The 26717-nt window shown below is 43.0% G+C and overlaps 1 protein-coding gene across 2 annotated transcripts in view; it reads left to right on the top strand.

Annotated features, from left to right (window-relative positions):
* GRM7 (glutamate metabotropic receptor 7) overlaps positions 1 to 26181 on the top strand; it is a gene marked incomplete at its 3' end in the record, with an annotated part of 262405 nt that extends 236224 nt beyond the window's left edge. Inside the window, exon 10 of one of the 2 annotated variants that reach the window (XM_082767793.1) lies at positions 25708 to 26181. In XM_082767793.1, the coding sequence (XP_082623919.1) occupies positions 25708 to 25757 (50 nt within the window). Of the gene's footprint in view, positions 1 to 3282; positions 3354 to 25707 lie in introns of those variants that run through there. The other variant, XM_082767792.1, reaches the window with a different exon arrangement.
* Between the last annotated feature and the right edge of the window lie 536 nt (positions 26182 to 26717).

The raw sequence follows: 26717 nt of genomic DNA, 5'->3' as shown, positions 1-26717 counted from the left end.
TCAGATTTTTCCCTGGGAAGGAGATGTTTTTATTAAAAAGAAATAGTGCTCAGTTAAAACCCCATATTTATTACAAAACAACGTTTTCTCGCCCAGGGACTATATGCCAGAATGCTCTTTTAAGAGGCAGTAAAAGCAGTAAGGGGCAGATTCCCCCGCTTGCCGTGGTGTGCAAGCTTCTGCCTTAAGGATCCAGCCTTCAGCCCTGGTTTTGTTAGCACTGATGTAAAGCTGGTGTAAAGTCCACTGGGAGGGAAGCCGTCACAGCTTCAAAATTGATGTACGTGACTGGAAAGTGATTTCTGTGAGCTCTTTGGCTTACATGGAAGACTCTAAAGTCCCATTTGTTAAACTTAGCCAGTCAGGAAACATGCAACCGTATTAATTTAAATGTCTTTCTCCAAATACTGAGCTTTTTAATATTTAAGGTTGCAAAGCAAACAAACAAAAACATGTATTTTTGGCATCTTTTTGAAATTGGTATTAACCTCCTTGCCAATAAGAGGAGGCGGGGAGCTGGCCATGGCCTGCACGGGGCTGGGCACACTCTGGCTGCCAGCTCTGCAACAGGCTCCTTGGAAATCTCTTAGGCTGAAAGTTAATTAATTGAGGGCAGTTAAGCAATGAGTCTGAGGCTCGCCAGCACAGTGGAAACAAACTTAGCTGCAGATCTGGCTTAGCTACCACGTGTTTCCTTGGAAGCATAAAAGTGCAGTTGGGTTTTTGTTTGATTTTCTGTTGAATTTCCTGGTGATGCTGCTGTTCGTGGCTTACTCAGGTACTGGAGACTGGAGTTGCCATTTCTATTGAAAATACACAAATATTTCATATCTTCTAACAGATTAACAATGAGCTATCAGCATGGGATTCATGTACCTCCAAACATTGGGGAATTTGGTGACTAAGCCCAAATTTCTAGCCTGTCCCACTTATACGGCCTTGGTTCTACAGAAAAACAGCCTTGCACAAAACCTATATTGTTTTTTTTTTTTTTTTTAGTATTAGCTTGAAAAGCCCTCCTAATGAATAGAAGATCTGCACGTAAAATTGGACAGACTGACAATTACCTGAGGCATCAGGAGCTGGTGAGCCCCAGCAGCAGGGCTGAGCTCGGGGTAGAAGCAGGGCACGCGAGCCTCAGCTGGTGGGCAGGGGTCCGAGCTGGGAGAAAAGGTGCTGAGCACTTAAGAAAGGTGTGGGCTCAAGCACTGAGGTTGCAGAATAAGTATAAAAGAAACTGTACTAATGTGGGAGGAAACCCATTTGAAATGCAGTGACCTTACGTCCTGCCCACCAGGAGCAGGGACTCATGGGGTTGCAGCTTTTGCTTTAGAATGCCTTAAAGTGAGAAATTTCACAAGCTGAGCTCCCCGGCCCTGACCTGGGAGGGCTTCCATGCTGAATCGGATATATTAAGGCCAAGCTTCTCAATCTATAGCTGTGCTCCTTGTGACAACTCTCTTAATCATTCCAGCTTGCCATCTGGCATGTGCATGCTTTTACTCATTCAACATTTTTTCTGCTAATACATGTCTGCATCTGAAATGTTTTGCAGCAGATTAAGATGAACAGAATTTGGTGCACAGCAGCTTCTGCCCGTGTAACAAGTTCATTCTGCTCTTGTGTGCCTTGCTTAAATTTCTCAGTGTTTGGGAAGATGCTTCTCATCAAGCCTGAAGCTGAACCGAAAGCAACTGCTGGGCTCTGTGTTTGTTTCTGCTGCAAGAATAGGGTCAGAGCCCAAGAAAACATTTGAAACTCCAACCCATATTTAACTTATATTGAGATTTACATGTAATTACTCCTTCTCCTTAGCCACTTGCTTTAATTCATGGCTTTCCCAAACACAGCAACAGGGAGAACAGCATTGCTGTTGTTTGGTAATGAGGTGGTTGCGCTTCTTGTGGGCTGGACCAGCAGACCTTCCTGGGCAGGCATTTGTTTTATGGGCATTTCCCTCTTTAAGCACCGGTGAGAAGGGAACAGCAGTGCCCAGAGCTGCCCGGCTGCTGGACATGCAAGGGGCTCTTCTGGGCAGATTCTTGCCTGCAGGAATTGGGGTGGGCTTGGCAGTGTGGGGAGGGTTGTCTCCCACCATCCCTGTTATCAGTCTCACCACCTGTGAGAGTGGCTGTAGACAAGTTCACCTGCATATTTTGCTCTTTTTGGAGCTGATAAAGCTCTGAGATCAAGGCAAGTGTTGCAGCAATGCCCATTAGTATATGGTAGTGAAGAGGAGGCATGCGGCATCTCTGGCCAAGACTGAGGGCATCAAAGTGACAAACAGCTGGAAAGGAAGGGCACCTTGAGGGGGGACATTCAGGGGGTTTAGCTGAGATCTGTTGAGAAGTGGCAAAGGATTGGTGACCCCGTGTACTTGCCAGAAAATTTAGGGTCTGAATAGCTGTAAGGGTCTGATTTTCAGTAGCATTATAAGTCCATGGACTTTTAAGTTAGCAGGTGCTTTGAGGGCTCAATACCTATGCAGGCATCTTCAAGATGATTTTTTTTCTCCTTTCCTTAGCATTACGTAGAAATTACTTGGCAGATGATTCTATTTTCAGGAGTGGAGTGCATTGCCTGCCCATTTTCCTAAACAGAACAGGAATCATTTGCAAGTTTCCGTTTTAAAACCATGCTTTCCTGAGTGCTGCAAGCTTCTCTCTCTCTGACCAGCATGACAACAAGAACAGTGCATGTCAGTTCTCATTTTTTTTCCATGTGCTGGGAATGGACACTGACTTCATCATCAGTAAGCTGTGAATAGTGTTATGTGGGCTGCAGACACCTCTGCAGATGTATGGGCACTGCTTTGCAAATAGTCCCGTGCTGTGCTTGTGTATTTGTTTGTGCTGATCCTCAACACCACTGACATGGCATTGCCTGTTCCATCCTTCCAAGAGACAAAACTGAAATGGTTGTCAGTGATGCTGAGGAACCCAAGAGTGAATGCATGGACAAGGAGGGACTGGGGAGTGTTAAATTGAAACCAAAATGCTCCAGAGTTTGTTAAAGGGAGAAGGAAAAAAAATTAACCAGACCTGCCCTTTTGTGGGCAGCTGCTCCCATGTTCAGAGGTACCTGAACTTCTGTGACCTGGTTCATTGATTTCCAGCCCAGAGCTAATTTTGTGTATTGGCGTCTCTCAGCTTTCCACTATCGCTGCTCTAATCCGATCTCTTCAGTCAGATTAATATCATGGCCTCAGTGACAGGGCAAAATTTGAAGAGTTTGTTGTGAACAGACGCATTATACATACCAATGTATTTACTTTTCCTGTAGACTGCATACCACCAGTAAGAAAGAGTGTTCAAAAGTCTGTTACTTGGTACACTCTTCCACCTACTGTATAGCTTTTGCCTGCTTTCCAAAAAGGTAAGGAAAAAATCTAGCTTCTTTTCATTTTATTCTCAAATAATTATTATCATTATAATATACATGAGTAAATGAGGAATGTGCATTAGTGCAGCTGTGTCAAAACAAGGATCTGTCTTAAAAATTGTTCACATCCATTATCCAAAGCTCCCATACGAAGGGCCTGCTTTGGAAAGTAAAAGCCCAGGACTTGGACAATTTTAACCCCTGTGCTGCAGGGAAGTGAGCCTGGCCATCCTCTGCATCCCCTCCGTGGAGGTGGATCCCAGTGAAGCCTTTGAAGATGTAGGTATTTGATAACAATTTAAAAAGGAACAAACAAATCATCAAAATTTAATTATGGCAATCAGATCTAACAGCTAACAAAATGCTTTCTGAGTCACTTCTAGCTGCCTTACCAGCAGGGTTGCCTGGCAGCGTAAAAATAACATATGCAAATATGTGAGCAGTCTTCTTTACTCTAAAATTATAAATTGCTCAAAAAAAAGTTTGCAAACTATTTTTCCTTTTTTATTTTATTTATTTTTTTCCCTGTGGCTGATCCCAGTGACCACTTCTGAATAACCATAAGTGAACAATTTTTGAGTGCTGGCTTTTTCTAAGTGTTGTGACTGCCTACGTGGTGATTGTGTGAGCTGATTTTGTATTTGTGACTTCATCAGCCAAGAGTTAGTGTTTTTCTAGTGAAATTAAGGGAATGATAAAGCGTTGGATATTGGAGATAAATAACCAACAGCCATTAACAAGTTCTCATATCTGCAATTGTGTCTGCTCATCCAGCTTTGCTACTGCTTTGAGGTTTTGGCCAGGTGTGAAAGGCACTGGCCTGGATACCATGGTACTGTGCACTTGGGGCTGGAGGAAATTGCTGTATACAGCCTTCCAAACCTTGTTTAGCTGATCCCTAATAGGTGGGAACTTGTATCAGCAAAGGTAGGAATGTAGCTAGAATTGAGTCTCTGAGTCGCAGGGAAAAAAAATCCCAAGCACTAATATCTTTAGCTGGTGTAATTTGCCACAGCTCCAGTTTCAATTCAGCTCGAGTTCTTGTGAAGTGTTCAAATTGCTTTTTATTGTATTTGAATCATGCCTGTTATTCTAACTTGCACAGCTCAGGCAGAAAGCCTTATTTAAGGTGTGAAGCTCTTTATGAGCATCAGAATGACCTGACTTACCCAGGGGCTGAAGTCAGAAAGGTTGACAGAGACTGGTGTTGAGGGAAATATAACAAAGTAGTTGGAGAGGAGAAGGGGCCACTCAAAGTATTATTGCAAATGTAATGTGAAAGAGTAAAGAGCAACTACATGAAGATGAAATTGCTAAAGGAAGGAGATCAGTAGAATAAGTGGGCTATATAAGAGACTGCACATCTTGGGAGAAATCACTTTTTTTTTTTATAAAACTAAAAAAATGTTTAAAATATAAAGCACTAGGAGCTAACATGTTTCTGAAAATAAATATAACATTGCTGTATAACATACAGAACTGGTATCTGCAAAGGCACACAGATAATTTTATTATCCATGTCCTATATAAAGCAATTGGCTATTCAGATTCTTTGCCCAAATTTTAAAATCTTCCTGATGCAGAACTATGAAAAATGCTACAGTGGAGGATGACTTGGGCTTGTGATGGTTTTGCCCACTCTGGAGCTCTTCTGCATCAGGTGTAGTTCTCCATTCCTCACCCGTGAGCACCTCTTTTCCCACTGGGATGATTTCTGTGGCACTGCTTGCTATGTTCTGTTTTGTTCTTCCAGGAATGTAAAACATGAAAACAGCAAGAAACTACACACTGTATTAAAAGCAAAGCAATGATATCAGGAAAATATCAACTTAGTTGTAAATTGACATTTGTTTTGCTAGTACCATATTTGCATGCAGGTATGAGCACAGTGCTTAAATAGCTACTGCTTGACTATATCAGTTTCTGCTATGTGATGCATGGACATGTGTACTTATAATGCTTTTAAACTGTTTCCTGTGAGTGACAAATAGGGATTCTTTACTGTTGAGGCTGATGAAAATACAAGGCTTGAAAAACTCTACATAGTATCTGGGTCAGGGAAAAAAAATGTCCATCACCTGAATAAGGCGAAGAAACATCAAATGCATTTGCAGGACTACAGTCACGTTGTGTACCACAGAAATATCTGCAGCACTCTTGTCCTGATCCATCTCCAAGCAGTATGCTTGCAGGTCAGGAGGAAGAGGCAGTCGGGTGACTGCATTGCCTGCGATACCTGGAGGACCTGGGTTCACCCCTCCAGCTCGTGGAGCGCTGTGTTCCTGCAGCTTTGCCCGGTGCTAATCCCAGCACAGAGGTGCTCACTGTGGGCAGATGGATCACATCGGCCCGGCAGGACAGGGCAGCTCCTCTCCTCTGCTGCCTTCAGGGCAGGATGTGCAAGGACCATGCTAGTTCAGGGGCGGCAGGCCTCTGTGCTCACAGCTCCAGGAGTTCCCCTACATGGTGCAAGTGCTGCGTGGTGTGTTGGGATTCATGTGGGCATAAGAAGGACAAGGAAAACCATGGCTCCCATTTTTCCCACTGGGGAGGACCAGAGCAGCACCCATGGGTCCTGGTGCTCTGAAGTCTGTCATTGCATTTATGAAAGCAGTCACAGAGAGACTGACTTGAGAGCACCCCTTGTTTTGGGGTTGGTTGGTTACTGGGCACTGGTTGCCATTTGCAACGAGATCGTACTGATAGTGCTTCAGCACCTCAAGCCATCTTAGCCATGACATCGGTGTGATGCAGCCCCACCAGCTCCCTTTCTTCCTTTGTCTGCTCCCACAGCTTTGCCTCGGCTGGGCTGGGTGCTGTGCCTCTGCGCCCCAGCGTGAAATCCCCCTGCGCGGGGCCACCCGCTCTGGCCAGCAGCACCTCGGGGACCTGGCAGCTCTCTGAAGCTTCATGTCCGAACTGCAGGATGCTCTGTAGTTTGTCCCACCTTAAAGTATGAGATACAGAATCATTATTTTCTGGATTGAGATGTCATTTTCATTTTAAATCCTGCTGGTTTCAGCCCGAAAAATAGTGCTCTGTGTTTAACCTCACTTGAAGGATTTTCTATTTAGTGGAGACTGCTAAGAAATGAGAATATGCAGCAAAAATTGATAAGCAAAAGACTTTGGCAGGTCTTCACTGCATCTATTTTTATTTTGGAATAGCTTACTGAAAAATAAACATTTATCATGAATTTCTTCAAACAACAATGCGCTCCTCTCCTAAGCATGGCACAGATGCTTCCAAACATCCTGTGCACCTCCCCCTGTACCCCCACAGCTGGGGGTACCTGGGCTGCAAAACTCTGCCCGGGGAAACGATTTCAAATGATAGGGAGGGGCTCAGGCATAAAATGTGTGAACGAATTAACTTCCTTAATTAGCAAATTTTTCAGGTAAAATCGGCTTTCTGTAGCCTGCCTGCTGAGAAGGCTCAGTCCTTGAAGAGCACAGGCTTCCCCCGTTTCCTCTGGTTTGGGGAAAGGTGGATGCTCTGAGCTATGGAAACGTGGTGGGGGTTACAAGTTGGCCCCTCTGCTTGAGCTTGGCTTTGCAAGTTTGAACACGACTCCTTTTCCACCCCTCCACCCCAGTCTGCACTTGCACATTCAGTTTGCATTATAATTTTTAGCAGTTTCTCAAGCTCTCGGTATCCATTTGAATTGATGTTTTCCTTCAGGTTTTATATATCCATGGCAGCATCCCACTGCCCGGCAGCCAAACTGTGCCAGGAATTATTCTCTCCCCAACCATCTCATGGGTGATGCGATTTTGCAATCACTCTCCTCAGCAGTGCAAGGTTAGACTCTTCTCATGATGTTTCAAGTTTCAAAGGGTACCCATCACAGTGAATATTTCTTAAGCCATCACAGCACTTTGTAATGGCTGAGAGCTGTATGTGTTATTTAAAGGTTTCATTTAAAACCTCTCAGAAATAAATCTGGTGCAACTGTTGCTTGAAGGAGACCTGAAGGTAGGTCAGGGAAAGACACGTTTTGTCTTTTTGACTTCAAGCATAGCTGGGCTCAAGTTACTTGGGAGATTTATTTTAATTGGTATTATCATATGGCCAGGATACTTTGCTGGAGAAGCTGTGCGTGCCCATAAGGAGCTGGCGGATGCCACGAGACGCCGGGGAGCTGGCAGCCTCCAGGCACGGCACAGTCTGAATGTGCGAGGGATGGGCTGCTCTCCTCTGATGTCTGAGAATAACCAATTCTGGTAATGCACATTAAAACATCCACATAGGTGCGTGCTTCCGAGTTAATTATATTGCAGACTGTCTCACACCTTCTGTGACTTTTATGATACAAGACTTGTAAACAGGCAGGGAAGAATCAGACTGTTTCCATTAAAAAAAAAAAAAAAAAATTCTTTATGTACTTAAATGATCAACTTATAGTGTAAGGTTTGAACAATTCTAGTTAAAATAGATAAAATTCATGACTGTAGGTGCATTGATTATTAAAATTTAGGTAGCTAGGTATGTGAGACAAAAATGGGAATTAATTAGCTTGTTAGTATTAGTATTCATCTTCTGTTCTGTTTTTTCTCTTTTTCCATGATCATTTTTCCTAGAAAATTTGGAAGAAGAGTGAGCTGTAAATTTTGCACATATATTGTTATACCTAAAGGACAGTCCTGCTGTCACTTTTTTGCCTAATAAACTCTTAATAGTGCTGAGTTATCCCTTTGACTAATTTATCAGTCCTTACATCCTCTCAGGGAGAATTTGTCAAATTCATAAATTGTAATATCAGTGAGAAGACAGACTTTTGGCTCTCGTGTCTTCCATATATTTATAATGAATCTCCTCCCGAGTAGGGTAAATATCACTTTGGCAGGACTACCTTGATGCTGCTCTCACATGGTAGCTTGCTGTAGTCTCTTGCATACACTCACATCCTTCTCTGTGTTAATGAGATGTCTCAAAGAAAGGGATAGAGGATTATGAAAGACTTGACATTCACAGCTTAATTTCACTAAAATCACTGGAATTGCCCCAGACTAGGACATTGCAGTATTTTGGGGTCCTATTTTTTTTCCTCCCCTACCCAAGCAATGGGAAGCATTGCAAGTGCATTTTGCAGTTTTTGGGATGTGCACTCTTCTAACAGTTATTTCTACTACAATTGTAACAAAGGTTTCCCCAAGAGCAGCCATGATTTGTAACCTCAGGTGCAAAACCCGACTAGATGTAAGGAACCTTCCAAGCCCAATGAAGACTTACTAGGACAGATGCACTATGCTGTCTGGCTACTGCAGAGGAAAGTGGGGGTAGTTTGACTGGAAGTAGCTGGATTTTAGGAGAGAACAGCTAAGTATATGCTAGGCTTTGCACTCTGCTGTAGCTTCTGAGATAGTAGGGAAACTAAATTTGAGAATTTCCATTTTAGAACCTTTGCAGACTTTCTTGATCTCATTTGTAATTTGTGATTTTTGAGTGCTATAAATCAGTGTTGCAGACATTTTAATTTGTGGTTATTACAATCAGTTATTGTCAATATCAATGGTTATATACACGAGCAGCCTTCACTGTCTGACGTGGCCAGTCTATTTCTGAGGGAACGCACCTTCTGTCAGCCCTGAGTGCTCCCCATCTAGCTGTAATGCCTCCGCTAAATGGCCTCAGTGCAGTTCAAATACCCAGGCCTGTTATGCAGAGAGGACTGGAAGGAAAAGCCTTCAGTGAATGCTTGAGAAGCAATACTCTGGGAAAGAAAATATTTCTAATGGACTGTGAAGTGCAACAGTTGAGCTTAAATTTGATGCTCGGTGGCCATTCTCTGGTGTAATTCAGTTACCTTCAGCTCAGCGATGCCAGTGAGGGATTTCTTCACTCACAGACATTGTTATGCTCGGCTCTGGCCAATGGCAGCCAATAACACATTCCTTGAGACACCCATTTTACCCTCCTGTTTGTCAAGGCAAGATATTTTCCTCTCTTTATTCTCCTTAAAAAATTCTGTGCTGAATTCAGACATCCACGAAGCAGCTCTGCCTCTGTTCCTGTGAAATGGTTTGCAGCCATCAGCACCACAGCAGCTGTCACAGACTGCGGGGAGTGAAGGACAGTGATATGAATTATTTTAAGGACATCTAACATCTGGTTTGGAAGTGAGTGACTTACATTTGTGATGAAATCTATACAGATGATAAGGTTAGGTGCAAAACCTGTATTAAATGAGTGACTTAAATTGTTTTCCCCTCAGGTGTAAGAGGAGGTCTATTCATAGCTGTTGCTGAAGTAACAGGATTGAACATATGTGGTAGCGAAGTTCAGTCAACAAAAGTCCCCACAAGCCTATCTGATGTGAGCAGCTCACTTCCTCATATTCCCTGTGGGGGGGGGGAAAAAAAGGCATGATGACCACACTTACAGTCCTTCAGGGTTGCTTTTTTTGGTTTATGTTGCAAGAAATTAGTCACTTTGATTCAGTGTCAGATTTTCTGTACTGCTTCGCACCATGTCATCCAGGATGGAGGACAATGCTTTGGGTCTGAGATGGCCAGGGATGCTCATATTAGTTATAAATATTTGTGAATACAAAATATATATCCAATAATACATCCAAGCACCCGCCCATCGGTTTAGCCATGTTTGTGTGATAGCTGCTGCTCCTCTACTCAAGGAACTGCCATCACAGGCACTTTGTTTGCCTCCGTAATACAAAGATAATGTTATCCAAGCAGGTTCCTGTGTGCAGCTGTGCATCTTTGGTGATTTTACTCAAGCCTTCAATATATTTTGGTTATCCTTGTGAAGAAGAAACAAATACAAAATTTCAGTGTAGCGCTTGGAAATGATAGTGCTGATGAACCGGAGGAGCACATGAGTACAAAGAGTGTGAGATACAGCTGAGCATTCATTTGTCACTGACACAAAACAGTGCTGTAAAATAGATATTATTTTGTGTTGACACAGATAGCAAACAGAGAATATATTTGTGCAGCAGGGGCCTGGTTGTGTTTGTGTTTTGTGGTGGACCAGTAAGCAGAACAAATCACAAAGCACACAAGGAATCTTTCTCAGTGTTTCTTTCTTATTGCAAATACACACCAATTTCAGATCCAGCATCTCTGGAATATACCAGTGTTTTTTGCTCTTTATTAGCTTCAGGAAAGGAAACGTGTGCATCTCTTTCCAGCAGCGCATGTTGATACATTAAAGAAGAGAACATCCTTTTATTCCTGAAAATAGGTATTTTGAGTTCAGGGTGAGTTTGTTGGTTTTGAACTCTCTGTCTGACAGTAAAGTAAAAAATAGATAAAAAAGAAAGCTTTTGCTTTCTGGCCATACTACAAAAAAAAAGGAAGAGCACTAGGTTAATGTCTAAACACATGTAAATGCCCGTGAAACACAACTGAGATGCAAAATAAAAAAGAAAGGGGCTCCAGTCCTGGGGTCTGCTGTTCTGCTTGGTTCCTGCTCGGTACTTTGGAGCACTGGGGCTTACCTGGGGGAAGTCTGGCACTGTGTCAAGCGAGACTTCTGTTCTTGTGGTTCAGTGGAAAAGAGGGGGGGGAAAAAAATAGTTGCCATAGTTACACCACTTGTCATGATGCTTATCATGCCTGTGAAATAAAGAGCTTTATATTAAATCTGTGCTCTTACTAATATCAGCTGTTAAACATTTTCAAGATATTTGAAATCAAGGCTTTCTGGAAAAAAAAAAAAAAAAAAAGAAAAAAAAAAATTTGATTGCAGTGAAAAGGTGCTGTTTAACCACGCAGCTCCAAACATAATTTTGTTAGACACTCGGTATTACAGAATTATACAGCATGAATAAATTTTCCGGTGAATTTAGCTTCTTTGCACTTCATGAACATTCTTGATTTTTCTATTAAGATGTTTGTTACTTGCAGCTCCTAGCCAAAGAGTTGGAGCAGGCAAAACCGGAGAAGAGGAGGGCAGTTCCTTTCAGCTGGGGAAGCACCCCAGCAGTGCCGTGGCTGTGCCTGTGCTCGGTGCTGAGCTAATTCCGGCTTCCCACGTGGGAGGGATGAAGGCGGTGATCACTGTGCACATGCACAGAGCCTCTTCTGCTTTCCAGCAGGCATCTCCTGGGCACCTAGGTAGACCAACAAACACACACACACACACATTCTCTGTGAAAGCATTCGAAGGCCATGCATCTTTTTAATGTCAAGAGCCCCTCGGTTTAACATGGTATTATTCTTCTATTTGGCTGCTATGCCAAATTCTAAAGCACTGGGGGAATGCTGTCTAAAATGTCTTTTACGTGTGTACCAATGTCTAGTAGTAAGAGTGTCCCTATTGACCTTTCTCGACCCTTGAGCAGTCACCTTTTGGACTTTCTGATACAAGTTTCATCTCCTTTGGGAAGCAGGACAGTGCCACCCTCCTGGCACTGGATCTTGCCAGAAATGGCCCACAGCTGCCCACCCTACACATTCTCATTTGTACAGCTTTCATCTTGCCCATAGCATTGGGGCAGGAGCTCTATAAGCCTCCTCTCTGCTCCCAAATCCAGTTACCCACCAGCTGCAGACATGCTTGTTCAGTCTCTTCGGTAGCTGTGCTTCCTTGGAAGAGTAAATGGAGCAGTAAGTGTGATACTGAGTGCTGTTTGAAACAAAACTGTGACCTGTTCCTCTAACACAGCGAGGTTATATTCAGTGCAACCTTGTCATTCATGGCCTGGGCTAATTTCAGCTTAACAATCTTCAGTGCCATGTCACTTTTCTCCCCGCTGCCAGGTTTTGCTGTCACACATGTCGGGTACAGGGTTACATTTGCTCAGGAATGAGTGATGGCACTGGTGGGCAGTTTGGTGACAGGGAGTTCGACTCCAGCCAAAACCCAAATTCTGCAAAACTTTTCTCTCCAAGTGTCATCTCATTTTCTTTTTTTTTTTTTCTATTTAAAAATAAATAAATAAATAGTATGCATTTCCAGATTTTGAGTAATATGAATCAGGATTTGACTCTGTGAGTGCCACAGCTTCTCAGTGGAGAAGGACTGCTTTGAGGGAGCCCCCGTCCTGGTAAGCTTTCTGGTTTGGGCACTACACCTGCTGTGCTGAGGGAGCTGCTTGGAGGAGAGTGCACAGGTAGGAAAACCTGGAAAAGCCAAATAATTAGTTGTTTGTAAGTCATTAAGAGAATAAATAGAAAACACCTTTGATTCTGTATGAAACCCATTACTGAATATGGGATTCTTGTTCAATTCTATATTCCTGTTGTTTGGCAGCTGCATAGTGTTCTGTTTTTCTTGATTTTTGTTATGTATAATGATTAATTACAAAAATATTTTCAATTCTTTGATCACTGAATGGGTATAGTAGCTAGACATGTAGAGGTGTATATACTGAATGTGGGTGTATGAAACAAATGATTAATTGCATACTCACTTTTCTAACAATGTCTTTGTTTGTATGTCTGCTTGGGTCAAAAAACGGGGATTTGTGTGGAGAGGTGCTGGGGCACTGCCAAGATAGGGACTGACTGAAGAGGAGCACTGTTTAAAAAGGGTATTAGAAATGCTATTTCTGGGCAGGAGGGCATGGTCCTCTGTAGCTGGAGCAATGGGAGTAATTCATGCAGGGATTCCGGGAGGAGTGATGGAGCAGGCAAAGCTTTGCTTCTGCCTAGGTTCGGGGGGAGGCTGCAGGGCCCACAGGCACAGGGCAGGGAGCAGCAGTAGCAGCAGTGAAGGACACGGGGACTGGGTGTGTTTAGGAGCCAGGTAGGACAAAGTCAAGAAGAAGGAGATAGGGAAGAATCGTTTCTTACAGCACTGACTTGAGGCCTCCTTCGGGATGTTTTAGAGGATCACTCAGGTCATAGCTCTAATTATTTTTCATGCAAACTGTTTTCACACTTGGCTTTAACAGCTCTCAGCAGAGCCTGGCTTTCCAGGTAAGATAACCAAAGTACTATTAATTACTTTGTTTTAAGCAGGTGAAAATAATTTGCTACCATTTGTTATCTTTCCAGTCAACAGTATTCAAACTGAAGCATTTTACATGTAGTTTAAATGGGTATGTTTGCTCTAATGTCAGTTCCAATTAAGGAGCAATATGAATTGGTTTTGTTTCTTCCTTGCCACAATCTCACAGAGATTTGGAAACACATTTCCTAAGCTGCTGTGCTCTTCCCTAGCTGTGTGCTGGGGCTGTGGCACTGCTGCAGACAGGGGTGGTGTGCTGCCCGGGGAATCATCTCACCGCCGGCTCCTTATTGCCCTATCTGTGCGGATCAGGGGGTTCTGCTCCCTGACCTGATCCCTTTGCTGCATCTCCCACCTAAGTGCATAAATGCTCCAGTGAGCCATGACTGTTCTTCCTGCGAGGTCTTTTTTAAGCCTCTCTGCAATCTTTCATTTGCTGGGAGCACTGATAAGGCTTTCTGCTGTTTGTTCTTTGATCCCAGTGCCCGGTGCGGCAGGCACTTTCAGACCTCACCTAACCCAGAAGTTTTTATCTGCAAAGCAGAACCGGTGGGAGATAGGAGACAGATGCCGCCAAACACACTTAGGATTGATGTTCTTCAGCGGTACAATACTTTGTTGATTTTAGCTTTCATTTAGGAGGATAAAACTAATCCTCTTCTATTGCAATCTTATTACCTGACTCAAAATCTCGGTCTTACAGGCATCTTTCAGGCAAAAACATGATGCTTTTGCAGGCTGTAAATGTTATGTCTGCTTCTGTTCTTTGAGGCAAAGTCATGTTTTCCTGTAATGGCTCAGATGGGAAAATTAACATTGACAGCAGCCTCTGAATCTGTCTCTGAAGGCACCTACCTCAGTAATATCTTGCAAAGTAGTCAAAGGTGTGGCTGATAAAAATTATCTTTTAGCGCAGTCCTGAGGAGACAGAAAGCAGTGTCTGTCACTGCAGGTAGTTTAGATCATCTTTCCAGCTTAACAAAAGGAGTTTATTGACTCTGACAGAGTTATCAGCATAAGCAGTTCAGAAGCAGAGAAATAAGTGACATGCTTTTGTGTGTGTTTCCAGAGAACTATGCCTTCCATTGGTAAATATTCATAAATGATGATATTATCTTGCCGTTGCAAAGGGGGAGCATGTATCACATATCTCATTTATGGCCTATTTTTAGAGCTGATGAGAACTTATTTGGGAACATACCTTTATAATATTCTTCAGAGGAGTAAATTTCCCCTGACTCTCAGTTTTACCTTTACCCGATGCATGTCTCCCCACGGGAGGCCATGGAGTTTTGGTGGTGTTTTTCAGTGATGAGTGTTGATCAGGAATGGCATCTAGCCCCTTAGATGCTGGTGATGGTTTGGCTGCTGGCAGGGAAAAAGGGCCATGGGTTGCATGGCTGGATGCAGAGAAGCACAAGAAACACAGGAGTGCTTCCTGTGTCCAAATGGACAAATGATACAGAAACACTGCCGGAAGCCAATAACTTTGCCCAGTAATTTTATACTACACTGTAAACTTTTACAGCGAGCAATACCGACTCTGCCGAGGCCAGCAGGTGCTTTGCCCTCCACTCAGGCAGGAGCAGGATTCCAGCTGCAGAATGCCAGGCCACGCTGGTCTGCAGAGTTGGAACTTGTAAGGGGACATCACCACTGAGCTGTTTTAAACACGGACGGGGTGTGTTTTGTGCTACATTCTGCAGGATTGCTTCCTTACTTGTCTTCACAATGCCAGCTTCTGTTTGCTGTCCACATGGCAAAGTTAGAGAAGCGTACTGGTAACGCCGTGTCATTAGGCAAAGCCATGTACACCCGTATTTCTTTCCCCGTGTGCTAGAGAAGTGTGGGGTGTGAGAGAGGTTTAGTATGGATCCGGTGCACTGCATGAAAGTGTGCCCAGCTTCCACAGAAGCAATTCATTCTTTTGTTCAGGAGGAGAGTGCTGAATGCAATGGTGCATACTGACTTTGTCGACTAATCTTTACATCTTTTTGTGGGTTTTAAGGTGATCAGTATGAAAAGCATCCCATCTTTTCTGGGATTCACTGTGGTAAAGCCTGCTTCACTGAAATTAATGAGTATTATTCTACTGACTGGAAATGAAGTCAGAATTTCCCAGCTCTGTACTGTGAGGCAAGCATCTGTCTAATACAATTGCTTTCTCTGCATTGGCTAAGCTTAGAGTTTTCTCATCCCTATCCAGAAAAAAATTCAACAGTCCACTGGTCTCAATCTAATACATCTGCAGAACAACAAAGCAAACATTTTATCTACTCAAACCCTAACAAACTATCTTAAGCTATAAAAATGTCATGTAGTTGCTACTTTGACCTGAGATGATTTTCTATCACTGTGCCATTATCTCACCCAAGAACTGCGTTTATTATCCTTCCTTTCGGATACATTCTCAGTCCTCACAAAAAGTGCATCGTAAAAAAAAAAAGATGAATTAAAAACCTACGCCTCTGGTAGCAGCTACTACTTGAAATCCTTATAAGCTAAAATGGACTTTTGTTTAAAGAAAAACCCTCTTCAAATCCCAATGTGCTCTGGGGAACTGGCAAGGTCACACTTTTACTTCCTATTAAATCCTTCTGGGAACTTCAAAGCAATCCTATTTAAAAGAATCCATTATACTGGATATTTGTAATTGTTACTTATGGCCCTGGCACTACTCGGCACGATATTTTGCCAATCCCCTGGGTACAAGGCTCACTTCAAGTGTAGCTATATAATTCACTTCACTAGCTACGCAGGCTGAGTTTGCCTAGAGGCTATATAATAGACAGGGTAAATATCCATTTCTAAAAGGGCTAATAAGAAGAAAGCCTTAAAGGAAAAATGTAGTCCTGGTTAGAATATGACAAATTTAGGAGAGAAATATGTTTGTGTAAAGTGAGGGATGTGTGAACACTTTAGATAGAAATCCGTATGCAGCATTTACCCAGCCCTACGCTGTATATTACATTTGCACACACTTGCATAAGCATAATTATTCTAATAATTTGAAGTGATTGTTTCACTTTTAATTGCATTCTGAAAGCAACGGAAGTGAACCAGGTGAATCCAGGTTATCAAATGTATGTAAAACAGCGCTGAAGTGCAAGATTGCTCAGGCTATTATTTTTGATTGTGCTCTGATGACATTAATCACTTTATTCAAGATTTCTGGGCATTAGCGTTCACCTTATGATTTCTTTCTGAGGTACGAGCTTATAAACATTATCACTATTTTGCAGATTGGAAGCAAGGCACTGGAGTGGCATTCAGTGGTGAAACTTGGCTGGGCATCTGGTTTCTAATCACCTTGTTTGAGCTCATAGAGCTGAGCCAGTAGAGAAGCTGGCCTTGTCTTTCCAAGTGCTGTGTGTAGGCACGTGGGGGAGGCTTGTTTGATGCATTTGACCTTCTTGTGGTATCTCATTAGACTTCTAACCTTAAGTACTGTGGTATGTAGTTCCACTAGGTAAAACTTGCCTGTATGGTCCAACCCTATGTGTGATGATCTCAGCAGCATTAGGATTTTCTTCACCACTTGCCATCCCGCCAGGTGCTCTCTGCAGCACTGAATTCCATGCTAGCACCTCTTCCTCAAAGCAACAGGTGAATTACAGTGGTGGGATACTTTAAGAAGCTACTGCTACCAGGTTGTTTTTGCTTCCCAAGTAGAGGTGGTACCGTTCTTCATATCCATTGTCCATTTTGGTGTACAGTCAGAGGAATGCAGTCAGACCACTTCTCACAAGCTGGCAGTGAGAGTGGTGCCTGGAGTGGATTTGCCCACTCCCTGCATGGCCATTTGGTGCAGCCTGGGCAGCAAATCAGGTTCTACAATGGTATTTGCACTTTGTTGCAAACTTTTTAAATGTATAGAAGCTGAAAATGAGAGGACAGTTATATTGTGAAAACTGCAAAGAAATATCTGAACATATATTGTTAATTTTTAAAGCTAGTCAAATTAGTTGTTCTACATTTATCTAATGAACCTTGTTAGTTTTTTTTGTTTTTGTTTTGTTTTGTTTTCCCTGTTAAAATCTGCAGGACTGTTTTATTATTCATATTCACAAAACAGCTATCCTTAATTTGAAGAATTTTGCTTCAGGTACTTTATTCCACGTTTTTTTCATGGTTTTTGTGTTTGTTTGTTGTTTTGTTTGTTTGTTTGTTTTGTTTTTTTCACAATCTGTTTGCTTTATATAAATACACAAGAAAAAAAAAAAAAAAAAGCAGTACTTTCATCTTCCTGACTACATAAATGTGTTTTCTTCCTCCCTGCTAGCAGGAATCTCACAGATAACATATTCTATGTTAAGCAGCAGGAACACCTCCTCTGCATGCCAAACCCACTGCAGACAGCCCTGACTCCTCCATGGAGAGGTGCGCAGCCATGGCTGATACAGGCAATTTTTCAAGCTGCATTTTGCAAACGTCTTCTAGCACTATCCCTTGAGTACTTTAGCCAATCTAATGTATCTCAGCAAAGTCAAAACAGATCCCATAATGGCACTGGAAATTGTTTGATAGCAAAACTCATCTCTCAAAGAACATCTGAAGGAAATATTCAAATTACCTTTGGCAGACTTTTACGGCTATTCCTAATACCTGGTGCATTTTATTGTTTTGGTGGTAATTGCCCGGCAACCTACAGCACTTCAGTTCGAATGAATAAACCTCGAGAAGAGATTAGCAGTGAAAAAATCTCTAAGTTCTTAAAAAAGATCGAGCCCCGGGCAGGAGCAGCTCCTCCAGGGCTTCCGATCGGCCGAGCACGGGGAACGTGGCACCAGCTCCCCCAGGGCCGGGGATCATCGCTGGTGACTCAGGTTGCACAGGCAAACATCACTGCAGCGTATAAGTGGATTTAAATGTTATCTGCACAGAAGGATCTTAGATGAATGACTGCCTCCAAAGCCACAAGACTCCTGACGGCGGGGTAAGGAACCCCTTGTCCCTGGCTGTTGGGATCTGGGGGCTCCTCTCGTGGCTGCAGCGGCCGTGGGGGTCCCCAGGCTGGGTGGGAGTGCTGGGGCCACTCAGCCTGGCCACCAAGGAAAATGGGAAATGTGTGCTGCAGGTCAGCATCACCGTGCTCACTGTGCTCACTTTCAATTCTGTGGTTTGCAGCTGACTGCTGAGGACGTCCTGGCCAGGTGGATGGGAAGGGGGCTGTGAGCAGGAGGAAAGTAAAAGCTGTGCTGGGGAAGAGCTGCTGGGAGGGAGGTCTGGCTTACTGGCATTCCAGACAAGTTGCAGCTTTTAAAATTATTTTTTATCCTTGCAACAGGTCTCCTCTTCCTCCACCCCTCCTTTTTTTATTTTTTTCTCTCCTTTTTGTTGTTTGATTTTTTTTTCCTTGTAGTTAAGCAATGTGGTTGTGCATGCCTCCCACCTTCTCCAGAGAAGGGGCTTGCTGGCAGGAGCCCCAACACGCAGAGCAAGGTGTGCCACCGCCGTGCCACCACTGCACAGGGACAGGGCAGGCACAGTATGTCCAGGGCTGCTCCGTTGGAGCACAACTGAGACAAGTGTGCCTATAATTAACGTAGCATTGCTTTAATCAAACTGCAGGCCAGTTGTGTAACTTCACTTACACACTCGTGCCTATGCCAAACTGGCCAAGCTCAGTCTGATCACATCATACGTGAGACCTTAGGCTCACAGAGGGCTTCTGACACCTCTGATGGGAAAACAGCCTCAGCATAGTGGTGTGGGGAGCTTGGGGAGTTGCTGGCACTCCAACAGGCTGAGAGCTGGCTTTGTCATCCCTGCAGACAGCAGTGTCACTTCCATCCAGGAAATTGGCTGCTCCAGTACACTGCTTGAGTAAATTAAGAAAATATAGTCACCATGCAAAGCTGGTGACCTCTTACATTGACCTCCCTCACCTATAGATGAGAACAGAGATACACAACCGTTGTTGGGTACCTCCAGGAATGGCTTTTCTCTCAAGTGGACTAACCTCACCATGTGGGCTGCCATGGGTTTAGACACATGAATGGAAAGTGACAGTGACACAGCTTGGACCCCTTGTGCTCCTGGCCCTTGGCAGACTCGTGCTAGAGCAGCCCATCCTGCCATCCTGTTCATCACACTGGGGCTGGTCCTCGCCTGGCACCGTCTTGTGCTCCTTACCACTGCAGCACCCACCAGACCTCGTCACGCAGTGGTGTGGAAAAGCTCCCCTACATTACCAGCAACAACTGTCGGCAGTGCCGATGTTTCTGGACTCACAAATCCACAAGAAGAGGTGAGGGTTGCTAAGCAACTCGGCCCCTTTTTCCTCTTATGCCATTTCAGTTCCTTCTCGATTTTATGCTCCGTGTCTGCGGCTGCTTAATTTGATCCTATTTGCAGTGACAATTTAGGGTCCTGTGCCTTGGATACCAATTCACACAAAATGTACCGATGGTCACACTTAAAAAACACATTTGGGTTTGGAGCTTGTGAAACTGAAATGGAAACTTGGGCTTGCTTCCTGCTGGAGCAGTGTTCCCCAGCCCGCACCGTACTGTCCTGGGGCCATTAGCTCTCCCCACGCTCCCCTCTGTCCTCCTGAGCAATCTTTGATGGCATTTAATGAACTAATTATACTGCTCAGAGATTCCTGCTCTGCTACAGAATTAGCCAGCCTCAGGCCTCTTGCTCGCTCGCTCTCACTGCATGTATTTTTGCTGCTGCTGTAACATGCAGAACATCCGTCACTAAAATCCAAGCTCGCATTTCCTGAGCTTTCCTTAGCTGAAATTCCCGATGGGCAGAGCATGCGAGAGGGCACCGTAAGGTGGGATTTCCAAGGGCTCTGAGTTCTCTTGGATAACATCCATGGGAGCATATCCTTGTCCTAGCCCTGGATTTAATGTTGTTGGGAAGAGGGGGCAGCACTGCTGCCTGCAGGAATCTGTCACAGCGTTTCCAGGCAGGTATTGCCCTTATGGCTTTCAGAATTTCATGGTGAGAATTTCACTCTGAATACTGACCCCCCCTCAAAAAAAAAAAAAAAATTCCAAGAGGTAAGCAGAGAGAAAATATCATATTAAGAATTTTGAGACATTAAAAAATGTAAGGAAAAAGCAAACTTAAAATACAACTGACACCACCCACTTTCATTCTGCTTTTAATTTTCTAGCATGTTGTGGAGATTACAAGTCATATATTAGTAATACATGCCATAATGCACAGCGTGTCGCAAGAGTGGCTAAATAGATATGTGATGACTGTATAAATCCATACAGTTCTATTTCATAATTGTTTTTCTATTAATTTCCAAAGTGCATTTACTCTCTAAGCAGTCCTTGTCCCTCTTTATGGAGTTCTGCATATCGTGCTTTTTCAGCCTTCGCTCTGGTCTGTTCTGGGTTTTCCCTCCACCAGGCACTTCAGAAATTCCTAAAGAAAATCAATGCAGTTATCCTATGTGGGGAGTCTGGAGGGCCATGCTCATCAGAATATGCTCTGCACATATTAGAAAAGGAATAAAAATCGACCTTAACATCCATTCTTCTTAATGTGCTGCTACCAGGTATATTGCAGTTCAGCAAGGCTTTTAAGCAGAACTGAAAATTATTCATAAGCTCAGCTGAGTGCTTTGGGTACTGCAATGTTTTGCTATGTACTTAACAGAAGCACGTCCCACACTACACTGAAGGAGCTGTGAAGAACAGGTGGATGATAAAATTACACGAGGAGAAAGGCCTCCTTCCCACAGCATTTATCCTCGGAGCAGGACCCTGTCTTCTAGGTGGCATGTCAAATAGGACAGGGCCTGGGCGTGGGGATGGATTGTGTGTCTGCTGTCAGGGGCAGCGAGATGGCAGCGCCGTGTGACACTGAGGTATCGCTCCTTCGGCATTCAGGGGAGGAGCAGCCGCCTGCCGTTGTCTTTAAACTTGTCACCAGGTTGCCAGCAGGCCGTTCGTGTACCGGATAAATTAGTAATCAGGAAAAAGAAACAATCTCTTTAGCAACTTCTCACTCCCTGTTGTAATTCGTGATCTGCTGACAAACCTCCTGGCGACTCAAACAACGCTGCTATTTATGGTTGTGTTCAGCATCGAATCGCTAATTGTTGCTGCTTTGCTGAGAGTGACAAGGAAATATGACAGCTAAATATGATATAATTTATGAGAAGAGAAGGCTGTAAAGCAATTACGGAGGAACACACTTTTTTACTAATGTCATATTTGTAATTTAATATATTCGTATTCTATTATTAAAACATGAGGTTCTGTGTGCTAATCTGCATAAAAGTCAGGCAGTTCGAGCTGCAGTTCAGAGACAAGCAACTACCCCCAACACAGGCAGAGAAGTATTTTTTATACAAGTGTAGGCATCTGTATAGTAGATAAGTTGCCAAGAGAGTATACGATAGGGAGCACAACAGAAGAGATATGAAAATGTGATGTAAGGGTTTATTTACATTTAGATATTAAATTTAAATTTTTTTGTGGTTTTGGGCAAAAATGTAAAAATATTTAGGTTTGTTGCTTTCAATTCCTTCTCATGTATTCCCTGGTTAAAGTCAGCAGAACATATGGATAGCTCTGTCTTGCAGCACAGAGCCACAGGGAGCCACGAGTATCTATTTCCCCTTTAGGTAGACCAGCAGTAGAGTCTAATAATCAGCCACAGCTTTACCTGGCATGGATGATACAGGTTTCCAAGGAAAAAGAAAAAAAAAGAAAAGAAAAGAAAAGAAAAAAAAAAAAAAAAGATGAGGTAAGCATGATATGCCACAGCAACTACAAAGAAAATCAGAGCAGAAGATCCAGCCTCACAGCCATCATGATGTCAGCTCTTGTTCAGTGCTGGAAGTACTAAGGCCATGCTTCATACCATTGATAGCTTGAGATGCCTGTAGGCTGTAATAAAATTCATCTTCTGCACTCTAAATCTTTTCTCTTTAAGCTTGGCAGAGGTAACAAATGTGCATAAAATTGAAGTGAAAGTGATTAAATCTCACTCTGAGCAAGTATTGACAGATCTGCCTTGCTTTTGGATGCTGTGGGAGCTTCTTTCTTTGTGGCCTGTGCTCAAGATAATGAAAACCAGTCAAGTGATGAAACTTATATATCCAAAGAGGATTTTCACTTCTGTGTATTTGTTTTTAATATGTTGTTGGCACAGGCAATGCAGTTACTTCAAATCCTGTTATCCACTTCTGGCAGGGGACAGGTCTACACTATCACTGCCCCCCCCACACCTGTCAGGCAGGTCATAATAGCAGGAAAGGGAAGAGTTTTAATAAATTGTGTTTTAAAGAAATGCTGATATTTCCATGTGCTAATACACAGGCTTATTTCCATAACTACAATAAGTGTGAACACATCCTTCTTGCTGGGTTGTGTGGCTGCAGGCTCCGTGAGGGCATCCTGAACTGGGCCCGTGAGGAGAGTGGGGCTCTGTTCATGGAGAACAGGGAAAAGAACAGTGCATAATTAAGACGACAACTCCTTGCTCACATGCAAGTGTTGGTTGTTGCTTTCTTGTACACAGTGACATTGATCTCAGGAAATGGGGATGCAGTTGATATGTGTATCTGTACAGAAGGCATGGTGCAGCATTGTGCATTCTGCATACCACAGCTATTGGCTCACCTCCAATACATCTAAGTCAGTGGCCAGCTGATGTTGACATAATTATATGTATATTAATTACCATGTATACGTTACGTGCAAGAAGACAATCTGCTTTCACTGTTGGAAAGTCATCATCTATTAACACGTAACAACAACACAGTGTATGAGATCTGCATCTATTTTCCATTTAAAGAACAGGGATTGCTGATGTATCGTGGATAAAAGCATGGTGAATTCTGGTGATGCTGATGTTTCGTTAGCATTCCCCATTTTCAGGTAAAATAATTTCTTTGAGAAAAATCAAATCTGTACCTGGTGCTAATTGCCCAGTAATAATGAATATCTGACACTCCATAGAGACTCAGTTGAGGTAGACTGTTGCTGAAGTCTTCATATCAAGATTGGAGCTTGTTTGGAAGGCACACATCAACTAAGCTTCAAGTTACTGGAGGTAGTGCAGGAGCAGCTACGTAAGAAGAGATGTGATCTCCTCTGGTCTAGCAGTCTTAGAAAACAGGGTAAAATGTCTTTCCTCTCCTAAAATAACCATGAAGCTTTTATTGATCACTTTATCTGAATTATGGATGATACTTATGCCAACTACATTTTTCTGTTGAAACAGAGAAGTGCCAGAGATAATTTCATTGTCTAGAGCTGGGATACGTGGAGCCCATCTTTTCACGGGGGAGTTACAGAAGTGTACACTATCAAAAATATCGCTTAGTTGAATTCACTTGGCACTGGTGGTTCGTTGTCATATTGAAAATGAGAAATGAGAGGCTGTGGTAGAAATTGTGAGAAAACTCATCAAGCAAAATTTCAGGTTTGCTGACTGGTAGAGTAAAAGACCTGTAAGCATTAGAGGGGGTGACATTATATGAATCAGCAATGGAAAGTATCAAAATCCTTCTCCTTATTATAGGAACTCTGCTGCTATTTGAAATTGGAGCATGTAATGAATAAAGCAGAAGTAGATCACAAAATAATACATGTAATTACTTTGCAACCCATTTCCTGGTTATACTTTTTTTTCCCATTGCATTTTACCTCACTTCAGCATTTAATAGTATACCACAGTTTATTGGATATTTGTGGTCTAGTCTTGCAGAATAATGAGTTTTATCTTCCTGTGTGTTGAGTACCTTTATGCCCCAGAGAAGTTAATGGAACTAAAGAAGATCAGCATTTTGCAGGATCAGACCTAGACTGAACACACAGCACTAATTCCTGTGTAGAACATGGTACAACAGATAAATGGTCTTTGAGAATAATACTGTTAAGTAGGTTCTTTAGAGCAGGAGGTTCTTTAATGACAATCTTGAAAATACCTAGAAGTAAAAATGCTTTTTTTCTTTTTCTATAAAGAAGATAGTGAATACTGTGAAAAATGTATACATTAGACTGCACCTTCATTCATAATAATCTCAAAATATTCTGTATTGGTGGAGAGCCAGTCCTTACTGAAGTAAGTATTTCTGAAAAGCGTGCCACCTGAAAAATTAAGAGTGGTGTCTGATTAGTAATGCTTCTGACTGTAAGACATGCCAAGAGCAAAAAGGCCCTTACTTTAAGTAGCAAAGGGAGACGTGTCTGGTGTCTGAGGCAGTCAGGATGCTCCCAAGGGCTGGTCCCACCTCTTCGTCTGGCATGGGCAGTGGCCAAGGCAGAAAAAAGCAAAAGGCTTTCAGCAGTCCCAGAAAATCAGCCTCATCCCTTTCTCTTACTTATCTTCCAAATGTGTATCAGGGGATGCTCTGAGGCTCAGGTTTGTTTATATATTCAGTTATTCTGTGCATAGTTGATTATAATTCACATTAATGTATTTTGTTGACTCAAAGTTGCTCTAAAAAAAAAACAACCACAAATGCTGAATAAGAATAGTTTATAATAACAGCAATGATTGGTAATTCTAACTTTTCGAGAATATCCATAGTATAAACTGGTCTCACAATAACTCATTTAGTCAGAATATTGGATTTTAATCTTTCCAGCAAGAGCATGCATACTTCATACACGTTTTTTTAGAGGAGTGAGTAAGTAGAGAAAGACCTCTGTATTCACTGGAACACAGTTCAATATAAAATCCCATAAGCCCAGTACATGTAGTTACATCCTCATTACAAAATTTACATATAAATAGTGATATTTTTGTTAATATGCCTGATGCAGAACATGTTACCGTGGTCCCTAAACTGTCAGTGTTGCCAAGCTATTGCACAATTTTGTGCTTTGTATTTAGCTGTAACTATTTTCAATTTTTACTGACAGCAATGTGTAGCATCATTCATGAAGTAGTTACTGACTGGTTTTAGTTTATGTTTGCAAACAGATTTGATTTGAAGGTCATAATTAAGAAAGCAGATACCTTGATCCCCACATGGTAAAAATCTCAGAAGTCATAAATCCTGAATAAGATTTTTTTTTCCCCATGAGAAAACCAAACTTAGTCCTGAAGATCAAAGAAGCTGGAGGGAATGTCACCATTCTTTCCAAAAAATTATAATGGCATCTAGTTATGGTGTCTCAGCAGTGAAGCCATACAGATTGGGATAGCATAAAAAAATCAGTCTCTGGTAGTTTTGCTGGTAGATAGCGAGACGGCCTTTCAGCTGCCGCAGCAGCAGTCCGCCCAGACTCATGTCAGTGAGCGCAACCGTCTGAAGAGACGGGTTCGCTGCTAACCCCACCAACACAGCAGAGCTGCTGCCCGCTCCCATGCTGTCTCAGGTGGCTTTCCTCAGGGCTGCCTTCCCAAACGAGGGACCAGCAAGAATTCTCTCCAAAGCGTCTCTCTGCCAACTGCTTTGGTGACTGTCTGCCGGTTTTCTTTCAGGCCCTGCTGCAAAAAAGAAGTACGTCAGTTATAACAACCTGGTTATCTAGCCCGCTCAGCCACGTGGCGCGGAGGACGGAGGAGGACTTCCACCCGCCGCGGGCACGGGCCTCCTCCTGGCCGCGGGGTGCCCGCGCCGGGCAGCGGGGTTCAGGCCGCGCGCGAGGAGCCGCGCTCCCCACGGCCGCTCCGTGGAGGCCCCGCATCGCCCTCGGCTCAGCGAGGCGCTGCCGTGGGCCCCGGCCCTGGCCCTGGCCCTGCTCCATCCGCGGGAGCCGCCGTGGCCACGCGCCGCCTGCCACGCGGGAGGAGCGGCTCCCCGGGGGACCGCGTGCAGCTGCGAGGACTCACAGGGGCTAATTCTGTCTTTCTATGTACTTCCAGACTGCAAGTTTTTGAACTTTCTGTACAGTTTGTGAGGGTTTTTTGCATATGGCCATCCATGTCGTTTCGAGTTCACTGTTTGTTTTTTTGAATGCACAGTTTCATTGAGGCCCTATTCTCTCAGACTCGGAACATTAAAAAAAAATAATAAAAATCTACGGATTTAAAAGACCTATGTACATGACTTGTATGATTGCTACTGTATCACTGCAATCCATATACGTTATTTTTTTTAATGAAACAAACAAAAGAATTTAAAGACCAAAAACTGTGCTGGCAAAGTTAGCCCCCACCCCCCCCTTCACAACTTCGATGGGCTGCAGAGGAAGCAGACAGGATTTTTGCCGAGTTTTAGTACAGGTCTTGATATTTGGAATGCATGCCAGTAATGTATTTTATGGTACATGTTAATTTATGTTTGATATTTGTATTTGTGTTCTATTTTGTTATTTTATTTAAGGTATATGACTATTTTGCAATAATTTCAATAATTCTTATGATATTTGGAAGAAAGAATATGGCTTTTACATGTCTTGAAGTTTTTTTCTTTGTTGATGCCCCACCATGATTGACCAGTGTGATAAGGACTTACAAAAGCATGTATGTTTTATACTGTTTGTAATAAG

Source organism: Aythya marila, assembly GCF_965140915.1.
Source record: "Aythya marila genome assembly, chromosome: 10".
Classification (NCBI taxonomy): Eukaryota; Metazoa; Chordata; class Aves; order Anseriformes; family Anatidae; genus Aythya; species Aythya marila.
The sequence above is the reverse complement of the archived record's forward strand: the minus strand, read 5'-3'. Positions and strand labels throughout refer to the sequence as shown.